The following is a 12,736-nucleotide window of genomic DNA, read 5'->3' as shown; positions in this document are numbered from 1 at the left end:
AAGTATTATAATTAGTTACTCACTTCTTAGATTAGCACAGAAAAGCTGATTTAATCTAAAATGTGGCTAAATTACTTTGTATTTGAATGAGAAATATTAGAGCACATTACTGTCAAAAAACTAACAATAAAACTTTTTTAAATACTAAGAGGATGGTTCTTAAGCAAGGAGATTTGCTTGTAGAAGATGGAAAGACAAATGAAAGTGTGTGGTTATTCCAAAGAGGCTCTGGAGTCACTGCCAAGGCCATAGTGGCTGATGATTTAGGTCATTTACTGTACTTGATTTCACATCAAAATGTGTCTTTTCCTTTCCATGGTACAATAAAAGCTCTACCTCTGTTCTTGAACTTCAAAACCACACAAAGATGGAACTGAGAAAGGGAAAATACAAAGGAGGTTTTCATTTGCTCTTTTAATGTACGTTTCAAGTGCAAAGTCTCCATCTTCAGAAAGTTACTATCTAGAAAAGCAAATATACGTGTAAACCCAAGATTGCATGGCCGAGCTGGCAAGGAATCGATGGAGGCACATACAGAGGTGGAGGAGGGACTTACTTAGCACGTGGGCTAGTGGTTCCCAAAGGAGGAGACTGAGGTACATGGTGAAAGACTTGATGCGGCAGAAGCAGGAGCTGGGAAGAGAGAGCTTTGCGCCTGTGAAGAAAGGCATGAGGCTACAAGCCAGAGAGATGTGTCTGGCTACTATGCGAAGTTAGAGTGAAGGAAGAGAAAAATGGAGAGACAAATGTTTGAACTCCTGGTCTGAAAGTCATGGAAAACTGTTAAATAGGGTTCTTCCATGGGAACTAGAAGATAGCTGGAAGAGAGAGGGTGGGGATGCAGCATTAAAGGAGAGGGAATGTGTGTGTAAGTAGATGTATAAAAAGAGATTGTCGCATCGCACAGGGAGATCAGCTCGGTGCTTTGTGTCCACCTAGAGGGGTGGGATAGGGAGGGTGGGAGGGAGACGTAAGAGGGAGGAGATATGGGGATGTATGTATATGTATAGCTGATTCACTTTGTTATACAGCAGAAGCTAACACAACAATGTAAAGCAATTATACTCCAATAAAGATGTTAAAAAAAAAAAAGAGATTGTCATACGTGCTGTAAACTAAGTTTAAGAAGCAAGTGAGAAAAGTGAAGAGTAAAACACATGGAGGATTGTGTAAGGTGAAAGAAGAAGTGGTCAACAGACGGCACAGGCAGACAGAGAGTGTAGACCCCGGGTAACCTAGTTACAGGAGGCCCTCCGTATTCGCGGGTTCCTCATCGAACAATCCGAGGTTAGTTAGTTGACCCAGCAGACATGGAGCCCACGGATAGAGAGGGCTGACTGTACTATGCCATTTCATATAAGGGACTTGAGCACCTGTGGATTTGGGTATCCACAGGGGGCCTGGAACCCATTCCCGGTGGAGACAGAGGGACAGCTGTACATTAACGCTAAGTAGAGCTCCTGGAAGAGGCTGGTGGAGTCCAAATGCACCAGGTGGAAGAACGAGCTTGCAGGTTTGAATGTGTGGAACTTTCCGTGTCAAGTATTCCTAATTTAGAATTATCTTTATTTTAAAGTTGAAACTCACTGGGGTCACTCTGCACAATACCTGAAATGCCAAAGCTGGGAAGCACAAGATTTCAGCTAGACTGGCACGTGTCTGGTGCCTAGAAAGGAAAGGACCTTGCCATGGTGGGAAACACATTTTATTAAGACATGCAACGCACGGGTAGGGGAGTACAAAAGGCGCTACCAGTAATAACCACATATTGACCCGAGGAGATCTTAAATGGACTGTTTCAAATGCCCCCCAGGCTTGTGCTCAACAGTGTCAACATTCATCCTCGGAGTCTGCATTTTTAATGGAAAACTACTGTGCATGGTAGTGCTGAAAGTAGAGAGGCCAAACCTTTCCTTGGCTGTAGCTGCATGATTCTTTCCCAAGGCTCATTTGTGCTTTAGTCTTTTTGCTTTGCTTGGCCTTTTTACAACATGGCAGCTCAGGAAGTGAAGATGAGGGACTCAGCAGATTTTTAAAAATTTTTCCTCCAAATGTTCCTTTAATACTAGTATATCTTGGACAAAGATCCCTGATGTTTTAATTAATTGTTCTTGGTGTTTCTTTAAAAGCATCCTTTGGCATTTGTGAATCTGCCATGGCTTTTGCTCTTAATTTGCACTCACTGGTATTTTCCTTTAATGCAGGAGAGGCACTTCTCAGTAGCCAGGTAAAATATAAGTTTTTTTGGAGACTCTTTCTTGAAAGTTGCTGAATTCAGTGGTAACTTTGGGGTGGCAGCCTTGAGAAATGTCAGCTGGCAGAAAAACAGAATAGTGCGGCTCTGTTGCTTCTTACTCCCCTCTGGGCGATCTGACTTTTAAAAATCCTTTGTTACTTTGCGATACATTTTCAAATGCATTTGAAGTAATTAACACCCTGAATTGAATCTTGTTGTCACTTTTAATTATTAGATAGCTACCTTCCTTTAGGGTATTTGACTGTTGCCCAAAATGTTGGTCTTAATCTAAAACCAAGAAGAGACCTCTGACACAGTGAAAGCCACCAAAGTGTCATTTATTAAATATAAATGGTAAGCATCTAAAGGGGAGGTGAGGAAAGAGCACTAGTTCTCATCTGGAAAAGTAAATTCTTCCAGGATGAAGGGAAAATTACATTAACTCTTAGCAGACGAAGCTCCATCATTTTTACTTGTCACGTGATGATTTTAAAATGTGTGTGTTCCTATACCGTGTTACATTTGCACTGATAAATAAAGAATATTCCAACTCTCAACTTCTATCTCCAATTTGCCAAAATTAGTATAAATACAACGGTTTCTCTTAGTCTATTGTCTGGAAAGTGACTTAAGGAAAAAAATTAAATGATATTGATTTGAAATGAAGAAAGCTTATTTATGTGCATTTTAGGAAGCCTAAGTGAATCAGCTAAATACATACACCGAGAAAAAAAAATGTTACCCTTTGAGTAATATCTTGTAATAAGCTGGAAACATGAAGTTTATTAATGGTGTTAGAAATTAAGTGGCTAATGAAATGTTCCTATTCTTGGACCTGTTCTGTGATAATAATTCCTTAAAAGTTAGAAATTGACTGTATCTCTACGACATAACAGAGAAGATACTATTAAAGCCATTAGGAATTATCACCAAGTAGAAGCATATTTTACACGGTCAAAGAAGCACAGGCCAAGTTCTGGTACTTACTATGTAAGGACTATGGCAACTGCATCATTCAACACACTCTCCCCAAACAAGAGTGTGTACAGGTCGGGGTCGACATGCAGTTCATGGAAAATGGCCAACACCGTCACTAGGGAAGACACACAGATATGCAGAGTTAGCTGGGACGTAGCCATGGACTTGTCCTTGGTTGTGGTCACCTGTATAAAGCACTCATTAAATGTTCATCTTCTCAAATCCATCACTATACACGCACCGAACCTTTAATCAAAAAACAATCTGACTGTTCACTCCCCTGCTTAGAGATTTCTCTGGGCTCCCCACTGCTTACAGAGAAAGTCTGAGCTCCTTGGTACAAGTCTTCTATAATCTTCACACTCTTTACCTTCCAGCATCTCTGTCTGCACCACTCCCACCCCCCAACCACCCTTTGCTGCCTCCCTCAAGCCACAAGGAACTTGCCATAATTTCCCAAACACATGTCATTTTTTAATTACCTTGGCATTTTGACTCACTTTACCAGAGCAACTATTTGTTTCCCATCCAAGTGCTACTGTTCCCCTCCTTCCTTAAATACATAAACACAGACACACACAGACACACACACATGCACACACACACTTCCTGCCCCCAAAAAAGCCAAAACAAAGCAAAACAGAAAACCTTTATTCCATCTTTGAAAGCCTTTCAAATTTCCCCTCCACCCCCCTGATCCCTCAGCAAAGACCTGGGTCACTCCTTTTTGATCCCAGAATTTGGGATCGCAGAACATATCACAGAAGAGACTATGAGCTCTTGGCAAACGCTCAATAAATGTTTGATGCGTGAACGACTAAGTGAATGAATAAATGAATGTTGTTGCAGCGACTTATTCCTGTGAAGGGAGAGGTAGTCAGCACCTGGCTCTCATTCTCTCGAGATCACCCTCATCTATAAAGATGGACTCAATGCTCCTAAAAGCAAGACCTGAGGATTCATTTTTGGCAGCCTGCTGCATGGCTACTATATACCTCATGTCCGTATGGAGGCTTTGGGAGTACACCAGGCAGTAAATAATCACACACTGATTAGCTGTGGCCATCAAAACTATTCAGTGTCTTGATGCTTGAAACAGTCATGCAAAGTGTGAACAGCAATCATTAAGAAAATGATCCATTGAGTTGATTGCCAAAGGGGAAAAGAGGGTGGTTGAAAATGACACTGATGGTAAATTTTTGAGGCAGGGTGGGCATTTTCATTTCTGCTCTTTCTTTTCCTATTTCATGGGCCGTGAGGTTAGTAACTGTGTTGTATAAAAGAGTGCTGGGGGGAGAAAAAGCTGAGTTGGACTGTTTTGTAAGTAGAATCAAGAAGTTTGGCACTTGTCCTGCCATAATGGAAGGGTTTTAGTCAGACAGTGACACAACCTAATTTAAACTTTGGAAATTAAGTTCAGGCAGCAGGGCAGAGGGCAGAATGGACATGTGGCTAGAAGCTTTCCCAAATGTTCTGGCAAGAGATGAGTTGTACCAAGACAGGAAGAGTCCTAGATTCAGTCTCCTAAACTCTTGCACATCCTGCTCTGCCCTGAACATCCACCACCCTGGGTTCTGAGAGGTCAATGACCACCGTGCTTTGTACTTTACTTACTCGTTGGCTCTCATCTTCCCTCTGTGTCACTAGCCCTTAGCACGGTGCTAGAATATAGCAAGCCTTTAGTGAGTGAATGAATAAAAGATAATGTCAGGGAGGATAGAGCAGAGGTGACAATACCCACAAGATATTTGGGATGGAGAATTGGTGGGTCTTGGTGCTTGAGAGACAGCAAGGAGTGATCTTGGTTTCAAGCCTGGGCAGTTGGTAGATGGGCTGCATAAGAGACATTAGTTTGTAGACAGGGGCATTTTGTAAGTTTGGTTTTTGACATGTTGACTTAAATAGCCAGGTAGAATTTCCAATGGAAATTGCAATAAGAAAGCTGGAAGTAAAAGGCTGTAAGCTGAGTTGGACAGAGTTAAAGCAGAAGAAAGATTTTAAGTGTTATAAGCATGTAGATGGAACATAAAGCCACAGGAGTGGCTGAGATTGCCTGGGCAAAGTATATAGAAAGAGAAGAGAGTTCATGAGAGATCCTTGGGGAACACTTACAGCTAAGGGGTACGTGGAGAAAAAGAAGCATGAAATATATGCGTGGGATATTTGCCAAACCTGACCCTAAGCATGAACAAGTTGGCTGAAAACCATATTCATCATGCATAGAGTTTTATTTACCAAAAATTATCCTAGGGAAAGGAGTATTGAATTCAACAACTAGCTCTGAGGTAAAGAGACAACAGATATAAAATGTCATGAATTGGCATGACAATTAGCTGGCTCCCATTTTACTAGGCATAGAGTCAATTTCATTATTCTAGCTGAGTAGATCCTTAATCACGATAGGCAGAATGGCAGAGATGTCCTCTCTACTAGCATGTAGCTGTTCACATTTGCCACCACCCTTAGCCTTTGCATGCAGTCGTAGGAGGGGCTAACAATTACCTCTGCTAAGTAACCTCTGTCTCCTGCTAGGATAGTCCAGACCCTGCATCTAATCAAAACAAAGAGACTTCCATTGGGGGTTTTAATTAGCAACATTTTCCTTTTGCTAGGATTTTGTGGAATAAAAATAATTTTTAAATTAGAAAATTCTATCATGGAAGCTCTATTGAATATTGGCTGTTGTTTTATTGTGATTGTTGATTTTCCAAGCTTTGAAGATGACTTGCAGCTTGTCTGCACTCCCAGACACACAGGTTTCCTGGGCTCACGAATAGGGATGTAAGGCCCAGGGTTTCTTTCCCCACGTCCCCAGTTACAAAGTCCACCCTGGGCTGGGATGGACTCTGCACCTTTCCAGTGAGAGCTCTGGGCCTTAGGAGGGAAAGGCTTTTAACTGAATATCCAGTTTTGTTCAAAACTGTTCTGACATTCCCACAATTCCTTTTGCACAAAGAACTGAACTCCACTTCATAAACGTTATCCCACACAAGAGAGAAAGCTATTACTTTGTGCATTCCTATTTACCCTGTGAAGAAATGGAACGGCTTGGAAATAGAGCCAGGCAGTGTGTCCTACAAGAGGGAGTATTTGCTGGGACCACAAATGAGTTGAATAGGTGAGTCAGGAAATTAGCCGCCCACTCTCGCTGCTAAGCTTAGAGCTTTTAAAAAACACATTTAATTAGCTCACTGGCAGGGCTCAATCTCACACACAATGTCCAAGACTCTGTGGCACCTTCCCAGGAGAGAAGCTCTTGGAACAGCTGTGGACATGCTCACACCAGCTCTGCCCACGCGTTGCTGGGTTTGTAAGGACAACCTAGGCCCGAGGCTGGGCTGAAAAGCAATGCATAGTTAGATGAGCCTTCTTGTGACAGTATGAGGAGAACATTCTAGACCCCATGTGGATAAGAAGGGGAGAAGACACAATCCAATTTCTTAAGCCTCTGATTTTATCAGGGGATTTAGTCATATTTGCCTTTGTCATGCTGTAGTTGTACCCATCGCTTAGTGGTGGGTTGAAAGCTCCGCTTGGGGCTCGGGGCCCCTCCCCAACACATCCTCTTTCTACTTGACCTTTTAGCTGGAGAAATATCCGCTTTGTCTCCCAAATTGGTAGTAAGGAATGCAAGCATATATAACTTTATGCTCAAACACACATACACACACACACAAACACACACAACTACCCCCAGGTAAGAGCAGTGGATGGTTGAGAAATGCCACTGACTCACTGGAGATATCTGAGAAAATAGTTTCAGCAATCAAACAGCGAGGGGTCTTGGGGGAATGAATGAGGCAGTGGTGTGGATGGCACTTCTGAGAAGCTGGTGATAAAGGGAAGCCTATGGAGCAGAAAGCCAAGCGAGGCTTTCTCTTCAATTTCTAAATCACAGATTGAGAAGAATAAGCGGAAAGAGAAGTTGAAGAGAGAGGAAAAAGAGGGGAACCCCTTTAAAGCATTGAAACTAATATTTTCTCATCTCACATGTAATAACCATACCTAGAGATAAAAATTCAGATAATGACTGGCTGACCCCATCAGTACCTCAATGTGCTGACTCTTAAATGATGGTTTGCTTTTTTTCTTTTTTACTGCTAGCTTTTGAACTGACCTCTTTCCTAATGCTCTTTCAGTCACTTTTAAGTCTTTAGGGTGATTTAGTGACAGTCCCTTCCCTAGAATCTCCATTAGCAGCTCTCTGACCCATATTTTCTTGGTGTTTTACAAGGAATTTAAATTTCAAATGATATGGGTCTATGGACAACATCACACAATAGTTCCTACCCCTGTTGCTCTAAGTCATCACTGAGCCTTGTCAAAATGCTGGCTTTCCCTAGAGAGTGCTCTCTGTGGTTTTCTGTGCAAATCAGTATGTATGACACTTGTCCCTGACACATGGAGAATCAAAAATGTCTCTGGCTTGTGCAGCTGAACCACGTCAGGCCTGACAGGTGGAGAACCCTGGTAGTCTCAAAAATAAGGTAGCATTTTTGCATTTCCACAAGTGATTATTGGGAAAATGTGGGATTTTTTTTTTACTCCTGTAATTCCTATAGAAGAAATTCTCCTGTAACTCTTCCCACTTTTCTGAAATACTATACAGAGTGAGATTTCAAGGAGAGGCTTCCAAAAAAGCTGAGGTATCCTAGGCTCGAATACTGGAATTATTTTGAGCCTAAACCTTCTCAGTGAAGCCTTGGCAGCAGAATCAGTGCATGTACTGGTTTTGCCAGTCAAGCTTTGCTAATCATATCCTAGAATTACAAGTAGAAAACCTAACCCTTCTGAAATAAGTCAGAGAAACTATGCCAGATCTAGAAAGCTAACCACTAGATTTACTTCTTTGAGGTTATTCTAAATCAGAAGTTACACAAATCATTGTGGATGATTCAACCCTAAAACACTGCAATTTTATTTTGGCCATCAATATGATATGTTATTTTGGTACCGAGTTAGTAGCGGAGAAAATACCATATGCAAGCACACTATTGCAGCCCTCTTCACCAGGGATTCTTGGGAGAAACAAGCCCTAATGCCCCAAGGCAATGGTTTCAAAGTATGGTCCAGGGTCCTTTGGGAGTTCCTGAGACCTATCCAGGAAGATCCCCAAGGTCAAAACCATTTTCAGAATAATATGACAATGTCACTTGAGTTTTTCATTCTTATTATGTCATCTGTGTACAGTGGAAATTTCCAGAAGCTATATGATGTGTGCGAGTGCAATTGAATGCAGAAACAGATGTGAGAATCCAGCTGTCTTCTACTACACCACACATTAAGGAGATTTGAAAAGATGTAAAACAATGTCACTCTTCTCAGTAAATTTTTTTGTTTTGGAAATAAATTTATTTTTATAAAAATATGTCATTTAGCTTATAAATGGTTTATGATGGCTATTTTAAATAGATCAATGAAAATATGTTAAAAAAATTTAAAGTTCTAACATGGTAAGAATTGATAGATGTAACACCCATAAACAAAAAGCTCCTTGAGGTCTTTCCTAATTTTGAAGAACCGTAAAGTGGTTGTGACACCAAAAAGCTTGAGAACCATTGTCCAAAGGCATTTGTTGTATATAATGAATTAATTTACATCCTATGCAGCCAGAATGATACTGGCTAAGCATCATCTTTCAGAGAAATGAGAAAATAGTTGCTCAAATCATTTTCTGTAGAATTTAACTCTCTTGTTGGATTTCTGTTGAGAAAGCCTTCCTAGATCTTAATATCTTTTGCCACACTATAACCAGCTGATTCTTCTGGCATATATGTAGAGGATTTCCAAAACTCCCACATGAGGAAAATTATTCTTTTCATATTAATTCCACTGGCACATTTCTGGAATCACAGTTCTGTCATGAGTGTTTCTATTTGTTTAAGTCCGTTTTTGGAATGTAAGTGCTTTGTGGACAGAGATTATTTCTTCAATATATGAATAATAAAAACACTGACAATCATACGTCCTTTCCTTGACTTCAAACATGGCTGAATGTTGTTCCAGAATAATCTACTTCCTCTTTTGCTTTAAAACCAGGAGTACAGTCCTTAGCAGTTACTGAGAATATAAAAAGGTAATCAGAAGATCACAAGGTTTGGTATTAAGAAAAAAAAAAAAGATATTTAAAGATTAGGAAGGGAGAAACCTGAGAATAAATACAGGGGTCGGGGGGATGTTTCCCAGATTCCACATTTGGGAACTTATGGGCTGAAATCTGTTGGCACTTTAGCTGGTGCTTTAAAATTTTTCCCAAAGGTACCTGCAACAGAAATATTCTAAATTTAACATTAGCACAGAACATAAACATTTAAAATAAGACCCAGTTTTCTCACCAATGGGGTTTAATGAGCCATGGTGCAGTTTAATGGGGAATCTTTGCAGTATGCTCAATATCTGAGTGAAGATGACTCACCCTGTCATCAACAAGCATTCTCCAATCAGGATTACGACAAGCATTTTGCCATTTTAAAAATGAACACAGTAGGCAAGGGTTTGCCTACAAATCATGAAATAAATTCAGAGAAAAGCTCAGTGGAGCCATAAAGCAGACAAAGCTTGGATGGGTCATCAGTGGAAGGTAAAAATATCACTGTGACCCATTAAATGTAACAATTGTAGGAAAAAAGATGGTAGTGTTAGTCATGATCATAATATAAGTGGGTTTCACAAATAAATTTTTCTCTTGCTACAAAAAGATATGAAATAAGCAGGTATCTTATACCATCATTGCCCAATCTGTGGATCAAGACCCTGAGGGACATTACAGAAAGGTTTCAAAGTAGAGGGTGCATATTCCTGCTTTCTAAGCAGTTTAGACAAGCTGCTAAGGGTGAACAAGAGTAATATTGAGAAGAGTCCACACTGGGCGTGTGTGAGAGAGAGGGGAAAAGGGACAGGAGGAGAGGATCATACCATGTGTCCAATCATTCATGTCATCACTCTGTGAGGTAGGCTGGATAATGCCTGCCCCCTCCCCCCACCGCCAAAGATGTCCATGCACTAACCCCTGGAACCTGTGCATATATAACCTTACATGGCAAAAGGGACTTTGCAGATGTAATTAAGGTTCCCTTAAAATGGGCAGATTATGTTGGATTATTCAGGTGGGTCCAACCTAATCACACAGGCTCTTAAAAGCAGAGAAATTTCTTTGCCTGGTCAGAGATGCAGTTGAAGGCAAGGCAGGAGAGACTGAAAAAAAGAGGGAGTCAGGAAGATTCCAAGTGTGAGAAGGATTCAACACTCCATTGCTAACTCTGAGATGTAGGGACTCACTTGCAAGGGCCAGAGGGAGATCTCTAGAAGCCAAGGTATTCCCAGCCTTCAGCCAGCAAGGAAACAGGAACCTCAGTCCTGTAACTGCAAGGAACTGGATTCTGCCAACAAACAGAATGACCCTAGGAGAGGATTCTTCCTAGAGCTTCCCTGTAAGAGCCCAACTAGCCAACACCTTGATTTTGGCCTTGTGAAACCTGGAGTAGAGACCCCAGTTGAGCCAACCTGGACTACTGACCTATAGAAATGTAAAATAATAAATTTGTGCTGTCTTAAGCTGCAACATTTCTGGTAATTTGTTATAGCAGCCCTAGCAAACGAATACACTCTGCTATCCTCTCACCATAGGAACTACAAAATTGCTAAACTTCCAGGCATTTGACTTTTCAATATATGAGTTACTGAGTGGGGATGTAGCTAGAATGGCCCTTCAGTCCTCCCTGCCCCTACCCCACCACGGGTAGAAAAGAAGTCACTTAGACAAATCTTTTAGCTCATGCTTAGCAAGGGAAAACCTGGACCGATGAGAAGGCTGTGGCTTTGAAAATATTTGTGCGCATGGGACCCTCTGTGTTAATTAATTATCCGTGTGAGTCACCCTTGGTACGATCATCACACACAACAGATCACTCATTTACTCAGAATGTATTACTTTATAGCTCATCAGATTACTTTATTTTCCGGTGTTTATTTTATATGACCTACACTGTGAAGAATTGGTGCTGAAGTGGGAATGATGACTTCCAAACCAGGGTGGAAAGTTAGCACAACTGGGTAAGCCAAGTCTAAAGCGAGCAAGCCAAAAGTCATAAATCAGCTCTCAGAATAATTTTTATTTTTCTTCTTTGAACTTTGTTTTGTATTTTATAAATTTTTAAAAATAAGCATGCATTATTTTTATTTTTCATTTCGTGGCCATTTTTATTTTTCTTCTTTGAACTTTGTTTTGCATTTTATAAATTTTTTACAATAAGCATGCACTATTTTTAGAATAAGAAAGGTAAAAACCATCTTAAAAACTGGCCAAACTTAATAAGGAGATACAGCATGGAACTCGGAGTCTCTTCCCACGGCCCAGGATGCCATATGTGAGGACCCCTCACCTCCTCCCTTTCTCTCAGAACTTCCTCCCTGGGCTTCCAGACTGTTGAGCCCTCTATGTGACATGACACTGTGGACACTTCTTGTCTCTCCAAGTGCTCTCCTTTGTGTTGGGGATACAAGCTTCACCTAATTTCCCTTCAACCCCTCTTGTCTCTTTTTCTCTCTCTCCTGTGTAAACTCAAACCTTTTTCTCTCTCTCCTGTGTAAACTCAAGCAGATGCTGTCCAGGAACTCCTCCTCGGTTCCCTTCTCACTCTACCAACTCTCCCTGAGCAATCTCATCCACACTAAGTTATCTCAATCTCCAGCCCATCTCTTCCTCTCCCTCAGCTACAGACTCCCGTGTCTAGCCACTGCCAAGACAACTCCACCTGGAGTTCTTCTACTGGAACAAATACTTGTTAAGCATCACTGTGTGCCTGGCACTGGGTATGGATGTGCTATAGATTCCCTATCCCCTAACCAGCCTTTGTCAATCGGCTGCTCTGGCTCTTGACCTACCCATCTCAAGGAATGGCATCATCACCTACCCAGAAACTTTTTGTTTGTATTAAAAAATGTGACTTATCTTATTTACAATGGAAAAATCTCTGGCATTATAGGATATAATTTCAAGAGACAAGCCACACTTTGCAGTTCAGTGGTTTACAAGGTCAGTCAAGGAAAGAAAAAGAAACCAGTTCCAGAGGTGCTATATTACATCAGATACTGCAGTGTGAACTAGCTTTGTCATATCTGAAATTTTAGCCCTCTACAGTAATCCTTTCTGGATTGGAAAATAATATAAGCGGGCAGAAGTTCAGGTGCAGATAAATGCTTTTTCTTATGTGAAAGCAGTATTAAAAAACAAACAAACAAACAAAAGCACCTCCCAAAAAACAGCCTGCAAGCGTTTTTACTTTTCTTTAAATTGGTCCCCTTGGATAAAAAGTTGGTCATCACTGGTATCGGTTATTCATCTATATATTTGTTGATGCCTTTGATGGTTTTGGCAAGCAGCAGGCAATTAATTCTGTTGACCTAATGAGTGAACAAATGAATGAAACTTGAAGGTCATGCGCCATGTGGCTAACACCTTGAAGATCAGACCGGCTCCTGCCTCTCTTGTGTCCTCCCATTGTGGTCAATGACTTCTTTGCC

At 41.0% G+C, this 12,736-nt stretch overlaps 1 protein-coding gene across 1 annotated transcript in view; it reads right to left on the bottom strand.

The window, feature by feature from the left end:
- Nucleotides 1-12,736, bottom strand: part of SLC9A9 (solute carrier family 9 member A9) — a 546,145-nt gene that overhangs the window by 346,642 nt on the left and 186,767 nt on the right. The window contains exon 6 of the mRNA XM_061193585.1: nucleotides 3,224-3,329. Coding sequence (XP_061049568.1) covers nucleotides 3,224-3,329 — 106 coding nt within the window. The remainder of the gene's footprint in view (nucleotides 1-3,223; nucleotides 3,330-12,736) is intronic.

The sequence above is a fragment of the Eubalaena glacialis genome, chromosome 6 (assembly GCF_028564815.1).
Source record: "Eubalaena glacialis isolate mEubGla1 chromosome 6, mEubGla1.1.hap2.+ XY, whole genome shotgun sequence".
NCBI classification, from domain to species: Eukaryota; Metazoa; Chordata; class Mammalia; order Artiodactyla; family Balaenidae; genus Eubalaena; species Eubalaena glacialis.
This window is presented reverse-complemented; position numbering and strand designations above follow the sequence as displayed.